Source organism: Arvicanthis niloticus, chromosome 12, assembly GCF_011762505.2.
Source record: "Arvicanthis niloticus isolate mArvNil1 chromosome 12, mArvNil1.pat.X, whole genome shotgun sequence".
In the NCBI taxonomy this organism is placed as follows: Eukaryota; Metazoa; Chordata; class Mammalia; order Rodentia; family Muridae; genus Arvicanthis; species Arvicanthis niloticus.
In genome coordinates, this window is record NC_047669.1 from 69,625,204 (window position 1) to 69,640,046 (window position 14,843).

The window sequence follows — 14,843 nt, forward strand, 5'->3', positions numbered from 1 at the left end:
AATTATACCTTAATGATGTATTTGTTGCAACAAGCATTATAGGGGAAAGACTACACTGAAGCCCTTATGCATGTAAAGGCAAAGTGGCTTCTCTAAGTTGGAAATAGAGGCTCAAGATCACCTGGGAAAGCTTTCCAACTCAGGAAGCTGCCTGAGGCCCACTGCAGATTTCCTGCTGAATGGAGCCCCAGCAAGGCTTCCTTCTTATCTGAAAGTCATGGACATGCAGGCCACTATGCCGGAAAGGGACTCTTCTGCTCACTTCTGTCATAGAGTTAAAAGCAAATTGGACCCTTTTCAGAGTGCCAGACGGGATTTTCTGCAGTAGAGCCCTAAGTTCACAGCCATCCTCACTTCTTACTCACAGGACAGAATGGAGTCTGCGTTCTGGGGAAACTGAGTCCATGAAGAATGACTGGCCTAAATGTGCCTTGGTAGAGTTGGAAGTACAGCATTCTTGGCATACAGTGAACTTTTTTTTTCTGTACAAATTCAAAAGGTTAAACGTAGAGTCCTGTGCATGTTAGCTAAGCGCTGTACCAGTGAGCTGTCACCCTAATAGGAGTGTGGCAGTGCAGGCAGGTGACTGTGTTTCTAACACAGTGACTAGTGCTGAATTTCTGATTCAACAGTTGCACAAGGCACCCACTATGTGACATAATATAGTAGGTGGTGAGGATTTTAAAAGGCCCCCATCCCTCTGGTGCTTACTGTGTAATAAGGAATACAGAGGAATCAAGGTCACTATCTGATAAGGCCCTCTATATATCCTTCTCCCATAAGTGTCTAAGTCACTGGAGATTGCAGTCTTATAGAAAGGCTAGAAAGAGATGCAGGTTCTGATCTCTCAAGACTTAGTGTTATGTCTTGTAGATAATGTATATTGTAGATATTATATCTATGCATATATATGCATATTGTAGATATTATAGATATATTGTAGATATTATATCTATGCATACATTATATCTATTTGTATATATCCATATTTCAGATATTAATATACAATAATGACAATAATCTTATATGTAATAATCATACTATTATGTATTATATATACATATATTAATATGTATGTATGTTGTAGATAGAATTATTATATCGGAACTTCAGTTTTCAATTGGAATAGAAAAATATTATTAATTCTGCCAGAGTACTAGGGACATTAAATGAGATGGCTGCTTAAATCCCAGCCCAGAATGAAGCTTGAGTTGAGAGTCCTACAATAAAGTCTTCCTTCCCTTCTCTTCAATCATAGAAACTCTTTTCCCATCTGGCACTTCCTCAAAGAATAACTCTATGAGAAAAGAATGACTCTATGTAAAAAACCTCTGCTAATTAAGGTCAAAATTCACCTTTCTGGGGCCCAGGGTGGAATGGAAGACTCCCTTCATAAGCAGGACTTCTCCTTATTTGACTGTGTCTGGGGAATACAAAACCCCATGCATGCCTCTACTTGAGGAACATTGTATAGTCTTAGTTAGACTACAGGATCATCTTTCTTTGTCCTGATAAGAATATGTTCAGCTAATATCTGAGATTCATGAAATGCTTCCTCATGCTAATGAGACATTTCTGTACCCTAAGCCATCAGCCAGTGAGCTTTGGCCATTCTGGATGTGTCTACCCCCAGCCCCCCAAATTATATAAGCCTTGAATCAGCCCAAGTAAAGTTCATTTTCCTCTCTGCAGCAGGTCCCAGTGTGGTCATTTACCTTACACACTCACAGGGCTTCCAAGTCCCTCATTCATTTTCTTTGCTTCCACGAGGGCCGACATCCCCTAGGGCTGGGAAGAGTCACAGGTGTATATGTGTAATGGTCACTGGGGAGGAGTAGGGCTTTGGGACAGAGGAGTAAGAAAGGGACAGAGTAGACAGAAGAAAAACCCAGCATGCTCTCAGACATCAAGACGCTTGCTGGAAAGTGAATCATGAGTACGTTGGGGCGGCAGTTTTTGAAGAGGAACCCAGATGACCTGTCAGTTGCTGGGGGGAAATTGTGACTACAGAAATTTGCCAAGACAGTATGTTTATGAGAAAGCTGTGCTCTTTTCTAGTCTAATCAAGTCTTGACATTTGAATTTCCATCTAATTTGGGGGAAATAACTTTTCAGATTCTCATCATATAGTACTTGTTCAATATGAATAGAAATAATCACTTTGCTCGGTGATTAGCATGCCCAGTAATAACTATAGACTCTTCATTTTTTTTAACTTTCAGATAAATGTCAAATACCTGCATTTAACCCCCTTTTTCTTAAGAAGTATTAACGAGTGAGAAATGTGACAAAGGGGAGGGAAGAGCAGGGTAGTAAAGAGAACAGTGAGAGGATGCCAGATTTACCCAGGAGAGTGTGCTCAGTGGTGGTGTTCAAACACTAAAGGAGAAAGTTATTAATACCAACTTCATATGAAGAGCAGAAGCAAGTGGATGTGTTTTTCCTAGATGATTTTAGCAACTTGCTTCAGAACGGCTGTCCATTGCAAAAGAGAGTCCTTCATGATAACGTGATTTCATAGCCTCTGACATCTGTCTGCCTGCAAAGACTATTTGGCAGAGACTTGGGAACCATGTATATGGGTCTATTTACCTAGCAGAGCTTCAGCTTCTCCCATTCTTAAGTAAGCCTGCCAAACTCACCTCAGAATGGAGGTCTTGAGAGCGTGAGAAACCAGGCACCAGAATCAGCATGAAGTGTTAAGGACATGATCCTCCTTTTTTCTGCCCCCCACCCTTTTTTTCTTTTCATGATTCAACCAGGATCAGCATCTAGATTCCCAAGTCCTCCCTTCCCTGAGACAAGGTACCTGCCATGCTCTTTATAGGTCAATGCCCAAAGCTAATGGAGTCACTTAAAGAGAACTACATAAATTGCTTTGGTATTATTTTACCAGAATAGCCAACCCTGAGTATTCAATATAATAGGTTCTAGGTGGTGTTTGGTTGATATCCCTGGGAGGCATACTATTTTTTTTTTTAAGGGAAATGGATGAACAGTGGATCTGGGGAAAGGGAGAGATGGTGGGGGTACTGAGAGGAAGAAAGGTAGGGGAAATGACAGTCAATATCTAATGTATCAAAGTAGAATAAAAAAGAGAGATAATCCATAATTGATAGAAACAATTACTCCTAAGAAAGGATTATTAAGCGATATCATTACATGTATTAAGAAAGAAAGTCTCACAGCCAGGATTCTCCATAGTCCTTTTCTGTTTATTCCAGGCCTATCTTTTGGGTAACATGAAGCTAATTGTGTGAGTCAGATGGTATGCCACGTAAATCACATTAGAAAAATCATTCTCTTGAATGTAACACAAGGCCCCAGGCCTTGGGGCTGTAAGTGGCTCCTAGCAAGGCTTGTTTTTTCGTATCTTGAGAACTGAACCTAAAATTTGGATGTTGTTTCTGTTCTTATCAATACTCCATTGCATACTTTAATCACCAGTGGGAAGATGTGTTGATGGAGCCTTAAGATAAGACTTATTTACCTTTAAGGTAAATAAGGTTCTTATTTACCTTTAAGGTAAATAAGGTTCTTCAGTTATTGACACCTTTGCAAACATAGTTACTTTTTACTGAAAAGTTCTTTTTATGATATCTAAACATTTATTAATGAGTGAGTTACAGAAATTCCACCTAATTGGAGATGCAAAGCTGACGAGGGGTAGGAAGCAATGCGGATGAGACTCCTTTTAAATTTTGCAATAACTCTTGAGTGATTCCACCATGAGCTTACATATATCCTGTGAATGTATTACTTTGCTTTCTGTTGCCACAATAAACGTCTATGGCTAGGCGCCTTCAATGAAAAGGGATTTATTTAGTACACAGATTTGGAGTCAGAAGTCCATCATTGGGCAGCTCCATCTGTTTGAAGTCTGATGAAGGCTTCTTGGAAGGTATCATCACAACACAGGTGCACATGAGAGAGGAAGGAAGCCAAGGCCAGTGATGTTCTGTTTTATGTAGTTCATGATTGGAAAGGAACTAAGCACAGTTCCAGAAGAGCTGTATGAATCCTTCCTGAGTGCAGCACCCCAGTTACCCAACCATGTTGCACTAGATCCCACTTCTTAAAGTTTACGTTACTTCAGACACACCCCAGGAAGGGCCAAGCTTACAACACACAAAACAGAGAGCAATAAACCTGTATTCAAACTGTAGGCAGTTCTAAGTAGAATTGTTTAGTACAACCATGCAGGGATAATACAGACAAATGGTTGGCTTTCTTGAGTATGCACTTCTGATGCAATCATAGCTTTAATGTGGAACTCAATATCTGAAGCGTTCCACAAGTGTGGCCATAGAACCATGGAGCTCTCGCGCATGACTGTACCAGGAGACAACTTTCTAGTCAAATACCCACAGCACTCATGTATTGGATGTTTGTTGATACACTCTTGAAATTGACATCCATTAATGACCTCTGAAGTTTTTAACCACGGTGCACAATTTATATAGTGTGCATTATTTAAAAGTATTGATACAACGTTAGCTTACATGACACATCTACTTAAGTATGAAGGCTACACATGGTTTTTTCCTGACTTCCTCCTGAGTTAATTCTTTGATTTTTTTAAAATTACTGATTCTATTTGAAACTTCTGATTAGTATTTCTAGATGCACCTATATGCTTTCTAGATGTAGTTCTAGCCCAAACCCACAATCTTGGCTATAGCACTGTAGTACCTAAACTATGACAGCCCCAAATGTATCCAGCTGTTGCCACAAGTCCCTGAGAATGAGAGTCACTTCGAACTGAGAACTGAGGATCAGTGCTTTATCTTTCAGAGGTTCAGAATCTTCTTTCTTGAGTGTCAGACGAAAGCACACAGGAACTCAATTGTTGTTGCTTTCTTCTTATTATTATGAATATTACTGACATCTTTCATCTGTGAAAGATTTCATAATTTCTCATTTTTACCCACATCCTCTGGAGATGTAGGCTTACTGTCCTAAAAGTGCTTATTGTCCATAATAAGAGAAGTATCTTTCTTGGGCTGAGATTGCTCTGTGCCCTTCTCTATGAGAATCTGGCAGCTTAAGCCAAAGGGGTCTTGCTATATAAGTCAGGCACTGCACACATGAAATGTGGCTTGATTTTTGGAGAGGAGGTAAAGAATGCAGATCTTTCTCTCACTTAGAGATTGCTACCCTTTCCTCCATACAAACAAATGCACATACAAAGCACTACACATACATCACAATTGGCTCGGGACTAATCATGCCACTGGATCCTTAAAAGGGGTCTGAAAATTCATCTTTGGCTCACTCTGTACTATGGTATCTGTGCCAGGCTGCACCAAATGAAAATAAAATCCAAATGACATTTTAAAAAGAAAGATGAAATGCATTTCTCTATCTTTTTACCCCCTCCCCAAACCTCTTACCTGCTTAAGAATTTCCGCAGCTGTTTCATGCGAACAATCAAATATCACGTAGAACTCTTTGCCTTTCTTCATCTCCTTGAGCAGAGGTTTGGCATCTTTATTCCCAGAGGGAAGCTGGCGAATTTTGATTTTAATGTTGTATCTGGAGGGAGCTTTGATGAGCTCTTGCAGACGAATTAGACCTGGAAAATGACATGCAATCATGCACAGGATGGATCTGTGTTGTTTATTGCCATTTACAGTCAAAGGCAGACCATTCCCCAAATGCATCAAGCGGCCACCAACCTAAAGGTTACACTATTGACTTCCTATTTGTCATTGTTCCTGCTCTGGTAGATTGCAGTGATATTTTCCATTTGTGAGTGTGTGTGACTTGGAAGCACAATGTTTCCAAGGGCATTTGAATTTTTTTTTTTTTTTTTTTTTTTTTTTTTTTTTTTTTTTTGCATACAGTTGTTCTCTCCACCTTTCAGCCAACACTACAAGTCTGAAGCATATCAAGTCTGTGACTATGAAACTTTAGTAAACAAAAGCTTGCTTGGAGTTTCTAGAGGTACTCAATGAAACAGCACCTGTTATCATTTTTAGAAAAGTATTTGAACAAATTGATTCCTGTGAATATGTGTGTGGATATGCACGTGCGTGCACATATATAGACCGGTGCCAGCAAGGGCCACAAGAAGGAGTCAGATTCCCTGGAACTGGAGTTACTGGCAGTTGTGTGCTGACTGATATGAAGGCTGAGACCTGAACTCTGGTCTGCTGTAAGAGAAGGAAACACTTTTTTTCTAAAGTGTCTGTCTCTCCATTCCCAACACTTGTTATGTTTTCAAAGCTCAACGAATACAAGGGGTTGCTAACTTGTATACACTTATAATCAAATATTTATTTGTGGCATATTGTCTACCAGCCAATTAGTGGGTTTGCTTTGTATACTCTTTTGGTGCTGGCCCGAGAAACTATTTGTAAAAGGCTCATTATATCTCTTGTTAATTTGTCTGAAAATTATGTTGGTTAATTCCTTATTTGATTAAAATGTACTATAGGATATTTTTTGGTGTGTGTGATAATGAAATCAGAAATGTGATGTAAAATATAACTGCTGGTAGTTGTAACAAAGTGCACACAGCCCAAATTGAAGCACTCTTCGCTTTACCACAGGTTGGGATGGGTTGCACTTTTCTCTAATAGAACTTCATCACTGAGCAAGGTGTATAGCCATAGAAATGCTCCATTTGCATGACCCTGATATTAACTGCTGTTTGCCGGATGGCAAGGCGTCTCTCTCTCTCTCTCTCTCTCTCTCTCTCTCTCTCTCTCTCTCTCTCTCTCTCTCCCTCCTCTCTCATTGGAAAATTGACTTTTTTAAAAAGTAGGCAGTTCCCTGGATTTGTGAGCCAGAGGTAATCAACAGAGAATATTAAACTTTATGAGTGTTCAGATGGAAATTGTATGGAAATTGTGCTATGCATGATACAGGATGCCACATGGATTCTGGACATGAGGCATTTGCTTCCTTCCCTGTTATTTTTGTATTACCCCCTGCTCACCAGTTCCATTTATTTCAGCTTATATTGGAAAGGCATCCCTGGACCAGGAACAAGGCTTGATTCTGAAGTGCGGCCAGTTTATCGTGACACTATTTTCTGAGTTAAATTGAGGTGAGAAGAGGGAGATTGCTGGAGAACCATGTTAGGAGTGAACACGCTCCACACACCTCTCCCTTTTCATAGAAATCAAAATTAGAGTCATGGTCTTCCTGGACTCTCACTGCTTTCAAGTCTGTCAAGAACCAAAACTATAATACTCTTTTTTTTTTTTTTTTAAGCTTATTAGGTGCCTTTTTCTTTTTTCATTTTTTCCATTTTTATTGGCTATTTTATTTATTTAAATTTCAAATCTTATCCCCTTTTCTCATTTACCCTCTGGAAACCCCCTATGCTATCCTCTCTCCCCCTGCTTCTATGAGGATGCTCCCCCACCCACTCACCCTCGCCTTCCTGCCCTGGCATTCCCCTACACTGGGACGTTGAGCCTTCCCAGGACCAAGGGCTTCTCCTCCCATTGATGTCCAACAAGGCCATCCTCTGCTACATATGCAGCTGGAGCCATGGGTCCCTCCATGTGTACTCTTTGGTTGGTGGTTTGGTCCCTGGGAGCTCTGGGGGATCTGGTTGGTTGATATCGTTGTTCTTCCTATGGGTTGCTTTGCCCAGAATGAGATGTGGGAGGAGGGGAACACTCACATGTCTGTTACTTGCTTCATTACTTAAACCTCTTAACAGCACTGTGAAGCAAATTATCATATTTATTCTTTCAGATACAGAAACCAAGGCCCAGAGCAATTAAATAACTTACTCGGGCCTACAAGGATCGCTAGCAGGAACCATAGATTAAAACTATTTGTGAGTCTAATGCTCCATCTTTCCGTGTCTCTGCCCTGACTTATAAATACAGGTTATTGGCACTGAGGGAACACAGAGGTTTGAAATGGTTTGATGAGCAGGAGAAACAGAAGCAGGGGCTGGTTTTCCTCTCTCCCTTTCTTCCTACTTCCTGCTCTGCAGCCATGATCTATCTATCTTTCTTTCTTTCTTTCTTTCTTTCTTTCTTTCTTCCTTTCTTCCTTTCTTCCTTTCTTCCTTTCTTTCTTTTGTCCTTTTGAAAACATGAGCACGATTACCTAGGAGAACTCTGTGTGGCCTTTAAATAAAATGGGGAAAACATTTTAAAGTACACTTCATATGCTGCAGGGAGGTCCTCCTTTGCTCTTTGCTGAATGGAATGCCAACCCTGAAGTGCATCCTCCTCTCTGGACCCTGTTGGCATTTAAAGTTGATAGGCACCCATTTCCACTGCTTTCATTCACATTCAAGAGAACATGGTTCCTGGATGCTTATTAGATCCTAAGCCTATGCTAAAACTCTGCAAGACAAACACATTCTATTTCAAGGCCTTTAAAGCTCTGAGGAGGTTTTCATACACGGAAGTACCAGTAGGTGAGTGGAATATCAGTTGTCGTTTGATTTCATACACAAAGAGCTGCCTGCTTACACCTACATCAGGCCAGAATAACTTGCTGGAGGTGACAGTTCTGTAGCAGTTCTTTAAGGCTCAGGCCTTAAAGCCAAGCCTGCCTTCTCTTTCCCAATAGGGTTCTTTCCCTGAAGTCAGAGACCCTGCTGGATTTTTGTATTTCACAGCAACCAACTGGATGGATGGCACAACCAATTGACTTACTGTGTCAGCAAGCAGAGTGTAAGCAAACAGAGGAAGCAAATATTAGGCCAGTGTAAAAATCATCATACCTTGTCTTGGCATGCAGTTAGCATCTATTTTCACAATAGTTTCAGAAAAGAAAGATTTTCATGTCAAGAGAGGAAGAAGAGCAGCACAGATGGTCAATTTCTAGTTGGGATAATTTTCTCTTTATACAAAGCTTGTCACTAAATCTGCCAGTGAGACCTCCCTGGGTCTGTCGGTGTGCTGGCTTTGGTGGAAGGATGGATATGCAGAGTTGAAGATTACAGATCCCAGGTAGAAGAAGTGACTTGGCACCTGTCTTCCCAGAGCAATAGCTGGCCAAGTCTTTCTGAGCAAATGATGCGGTAATTTGCAATTTTAAAGGGCTTTTCCTCAGTTTACAAGAGAGAAAATTTACCGAAAGCTTTTCTTATTACTTGCATTTTGTGGCAGTCCATCAATCATTTAACATTTCATTCTAACGACTAGTCAAAAAAAATATGTGTTCCTGCCAATCCATGAGCATGAAAGAAGTAATCTCAGGCAGGAATCTAAATTTTAGGCTAGAACAAAGAAGTAATTTCAGACGGGAATCTAAATCTTAGGCTAGAACAAAGAAGTAGACTTCAGACACGAAAATGACTTTGGGCTAGGACAGGGAAGTAGGCTCAGATATTTTCGTCATTCTGATAAGCTCTTAGAAACAATGATCACAGGACTTTGTTTATTGCCTTGCTTGTTCTTTGACTATTTGTACTTAATTGCCTTGCTTGTTCCTTGACTATTTGCATCTATTGTATTGCTAGTTCCTCAACCTAGAACTGACTTTAATACTTAATACCTAAATACTTGCATGTACTTAAAATAGTATAAAAGCAGATTGGGGAAAAACTTTTTAAAAGATGATAACATTAACCATTATATAAGATGAATGTAAGGATCAGTGAAATCATGTGAAACTATCTGGCATTAATGCTAAGTAGGTGTTTAATAAATGCTTATTATAATTAATTGTAAAAAATATTAAATAAATAATGACTTTAGGGAAAGGACATTGATTTAAGAGTACCTCTGAGCTTTCTGACCTCCTCATTTGGACGTCTGCCCTGAGCAAGTGACCAAACCCAGCCAAGACTGTGCAGATGATGCCTGCTACACTGGAATTTGGTGGGTTTTTAGCCAGCAAGGTAGAGGCATTTTAGAAGGAAACATAGATCAGGAGTGGGCCAGGCTGATCCAAGTGTGTGGCAGGTAAAACTCTGATCTCATCTTGACTCTCCATGAATGCCAATGTCACAGATGAGAAAGGAAGTTTCAGGACCAAAGGAGACTAAAGAGATGTCACAACAAAATACAACGAATGCTGCTGGGGCAGTTAGGGGAAGAGAGTTATCCATGGATGTGTCTGCTTGACAGTATTGTATCACGGCTAAGTGTCCCACATCTGATAGATTGTGGTGTGGCTCTAAGGCAGAAAGTCTGCTTCTAAAGCAGGCACAATAATGTACAAGTGCACAAAAAAGTCAGGATATCTACAAGGTCCTTTCCAGCGTTTCCATAGAGACAATAAGTTTTATCTTATACTCTTTTATCATGCTGGCGAGTGAACCCAGAGCTTTGATCTCTATACATTGAAACTGGGAGATAAATTGTACTAAGCTGTATAGTCTAGGTTGACCCAGAGCTTCTGATCTTCCCGTCTCAGCTTCTCAAGTGAGACTTGTCGGAGGGTACCACCATGCCCCACCTGGAGTTATTTCTAGGTTGAAAGAAGGAGAGAAGACTAAAATGAATTTGGTCAGGTAGAAATGGCTGCTGCATCTGGATGAGAATGTGGGAGAGTTTACTGTACCCCTCTTAAAAGGTTCCTTTACATTCTAAGACAGAAATCATGACTATGAGGTAATCCCATTAGTGCCTCCTCCAGTCCTCACCCCCAGGCATGTGACTAGAAACCCACACCTGTGAAAGTACTTAAGAGAAAAGTCAGTTTGTTTCATATGAATGTGAGCTAGGCTGCATATACACATAGCATTAAAAAAAATGTCTACATGGCCAGTTCGAAGCACATTGGTTGTGTTCTCTGTGTGCTTAAATATGACACAGAAAAATGCTGATCTGCATATATTGAGGAGCTGTACCATGAGGTAGAACATATGGAGAAAAAAGAAAGCGCCTTCTATTTGCAGTGATGTGTAAAGATGCTGTGTCCTGAAATAATAGCAGACCTTCCATTCTATTTACACTGCCCCTCTTTTACAGTGGTCTGAGCATCTCATAAATAGCTCACTAAACCCAGAATACACTTTGGAAGTGTACACGTGTGGAAGCTATCTCACAGACAGGAAAGTGAGGCACAGAGGGGTTAATTGTCTAGATCAACCCTGAGAATGTCACAGATGCCAGGAATTGGAAGGGACTTTAAAGGTCAAAGCTCTACTCTGCTTGATGCAGGGGTCCTCTCGCACTGCCTCAGGAAACCTCTTGCTTTGAGAGATTCTCATTCAGTGCAATCTACTCCTGGGTAGCTTTCATTCTCTTTAATGAGTCTCAGTTCAAAAGGAAAGCACCTCCGTTTTCTTGAGTCTTAATCCAATTCCCTGTTCGTTAAACTGAGTTAGGTTTGACGCTGTGCAAAGGAGTGTAATAAACCACTGAGACCTGAAGATCAGATCATACATTTTAAATGTTAATTTCATCTTCATTTGAACTTAGAAACATGCAAAATGGCATTTCACAAATGTGTGGGTATATTAATATACCCACATCTAATAGGATTCTTAAGGGCATCTATGTATAAATTGGGAATCTTCCAGAGGGAAGGAAAAGTCAGAGCTAAGAAATGAAAATGAGAGACTACCTTGGGAAGTGCAGTATGTCTCAGTGCAAAACTTTAGAATATGATTTTTCAAAATTATAACAGCAGCAGCAGCAGTAGCAGCAGCAGCAGCAGCAACAGCAACAACAACAACGACAACAACAGAAAGGTTAGGTTTGAGGCATGCCTAAAGAAAATGTGTATCTCTTGATCACAAAGAAACTCATGGGGGAACTTAACCCAAATATTTTTGGATTCATTATATTGTAGTCAACTCCAGAAATATATGCTAGTTCTGAATTCTTCTTAGTATGTGTCATAGCTAAAAGCAATGTCACTTGCCTGCAATACCTAAAGACTTGTTTCCTGACCAGAATTCTAAAATTTTGTAGAGTTCTGGTCAGGTTGCTGGAGTTGCATATATGGAAGTTTTAAGTCAAGGATGGGAAAAAGAAAGAAGTGTACATTTTTGCCTTGTTAGGTCCTGGTAGTGAGGACCCTCTGTCCCTCTGTTACTTCAGTGGGAATCATGGGCAGGCATATAGTTTGAACAGTACTGATGTTCTAACAGCACAATGGGCTATGTTATGCACAGCAAAAGAAAGGTTTCACTGTTTCTTCCATGTTGCTGACTGTACAGAATCCCCTTCATTTGCACTGACATGCTGTGTGGAAATGCAAAAGGATTTACTGGACATTAAAAACCTTAAGTCCCCATTTGAATACAGTCCTAAGAGCAGATATTTCACCTATTCACAGGATGGTTGGAACATTATATGATTTAGCTAGGATTTCCAAGGGTATGTGTGACATGTTGGCATTCAAGAATCCAGTTGTTTTTTTTTTTTTTTTTTTTTTTTTTTGTGCTTGCATTTCTCCACATATTCTCTTAGGATTTATTCTCTTCAGCCTCTGACTTCTCTTTGTATGTTAATCTCATTTTAAGTTCAGCCTTGTTGAATGTATATGTATGCACTGGAATTTGATTCAGGCACAAAGATGAATGAAACTATGAAGTTTTCAGGAGGAAGAAAGGAACTGGAAATGTTACATTAACTGAATTAACCCAGACCCTGAAGCACCAATGTGGTGCATTCTATCTCATATGCAAACCCAGCTTCAGGTCTTTATATGGGTATATTCATGTGAGACTGAGTGTCGGCAATATTTTGTAAACAAGAAAGAAATCCAGTAGAAGCAGAGAGGAGGCTTTCCAGGACAGTGGCCAAGGTAATAGAATATATGTGTCATGAGAGTAGGTGAATGGCTCATCAGGTAATAGTGCTTGCTTTGTAAGTCTGACCACCCAGTCCTCAATCCCCAATCCCCAGTCCCTAGAGCCACTGATCTATACACAAGCACACACACACACACACACACACACACACACACACACACACACTCACACACAGAGAGAGATGAAGAGACAGAGATGAGACAGAGATAGAGACAGAGAGACACATACAGAGAAAGAGAGACAAAGGGATAGAGACAGATACAGAAAGAGAGAGAGAGACAGAGAGAGAGAGAGAGAGACAGAGAGAGAGAGAGAGAGAGAGAGAGAGAGAGAGAGAGAGAAAGAGACTCAGGAGGGTCTGGCATGAAATTTTGAAATCTCAAAGCCCACTCAAAGCCCTGCTGGATACTCCTCCTCCAACAGGAATACGCCTCCTGAAACAAAGCTAAACAACCTAATATTTCCCAACTGTTCATCAACTGAGGACTAAGCATTCAAGAAAATGGGTCTATGGGATGCCACTCTCATTCAAACCACCACAGTGATTTAACGCAACTTTGATGTAAAACTTTAAGACCAACCTAAAACCACCTGAAAAGAGAATCTCAGTTGAGGAATCACCTAGAAGAGGATGGTCTATGGCATGTCTTTGGGGGATTGTCTTGATGGTTAGTGGAAATGGGAAGACCCAGCCTGAGTATGGAAGTACCATTACATGAGCTGGGTTCTGAATTTCATGAGTGAAGGACACAGGCAAAACATATTCATTGCCCCCCCCCCCCCCGTCTCTCTCCTCTTTAATATGAATGTCACCAGCTGTTTTTCTTCCTGCCTTGACTCACAGAAATAATGAATTGTTATGGACTGTAACCTGGAACTGTAAGCTAAAGAAATCTTTCCCCTTTTCCTTTTCTAAGTCGTTTTTTGGTCAGAAAATTTAGCCACAGGATCAGACAGGAAAGTAAGACAATATCCATCTGTCTTTCTACAGGTTAGCTGTACTCAACCCTTTACATCTCAGAGGATAGCAACTCTGTTCTTTAGCTCATGTCAAAGCTGAAGAGACCTTTACTCACCTCCCCATCTCCCGACCTCCACTGTCTCGAGATATTATCATTCTAGAATATTTTTTTAACTCACAGGTATGAGAAGTCATAGCGTGCCTTGCTTTTACCACAGCATTAATAGTTCTTAAGACAGATCATAGATTTCCTGTCTTAAAAATTTAAAAATACACTTACCGTATGGCATTTGTCTCATGTCAAAGGAATGCAATATGTTTTCCTTGACATATGACTCGACTGAAATGCCAGCCAAACTTTGCTACTTTAGGAGAGCTACGGGAGTTCGCTCCATGCCTGTTGTGTTCATCCATTGAGGCAAATGTCTGCAACCTGAAATGCCTTGAGTTTATTAGAGTTTTATACTTCAAAGTCAGTGTCATGCTGGCACAAAAATACTGATGCGCACATAAGACGGCTTTAGGAAGCTGTCAAAGCAGGGGAAAATGACAAGTTGGGGATATCCATGATGCTGCTTACATAGCTTTCTCAAAGACTTCTCACTTTTTGATCCGCCACTCAAACACCCCACGTTACACCGTAAATGGGAACAAGAGAAAGGGGCGTCCAGCAGAAACATGCAAATGGGCACCACATTCAGACACTCAGAGTGTCAGGCCTGCCCAGCCTCTAATGTGTTCCTGGGGCTTGATGCTCTCTTACTCCACCACTAGCACCTCCATTTTCTGGCTTGGTTTCTGTAGGAGCAATTTGTCTCCTACAGTTGCCATGACCACTTTTGCCTGCATAGACTTCTTTATCAGAACAACAACTCCAGTAGTATATTGTTGACTTGATTCTCTTCAATACCTTCTCTGATGACTTTCCATTCGACAGAGAGCACAAATTCTTCCAGGAGTCTCTAGTGCCCCGCCAAGGACTCCATCAGTTCCTCTCCCCTGACCTTGTCTACCGCCAATCTTGTTTAACTCAGTTCCAATCACACTCACTTCTTCCCTAGCTCTATGTGTATAAGACGTGCTTTCCCCAGCATTAGCAGCTAGCTTCGCTGGAACCCTCTGGTATCATCTAACTCACTGATCTCAACATTTTGCTCAGACCTCACTATCACAAGGTTACATGGTTCCAAA

The 14,843-nt window shown here is 40.6% G+C and overlaps 1 protein-coding gene across 1 annotated transcript in view; it reads right to left on the bottom strand.

Moving 5' to 3' along the window:
• Positions 1-14,843, bottom strand: part of Grik1 (glutamate ionotropic receptor kainate type subunit 1) — a 366,793-nt gene that overhangs the window by 131,641 nt on the left and 220,309 nt on the right. The window contains 1 exon segment of the mRNA XM_076943118.1: positions 5,394-5,575. Within this exon segment, the coding sequence (XP_076799233.1) occupies positions 5,394-5,575 (182 nt within the window).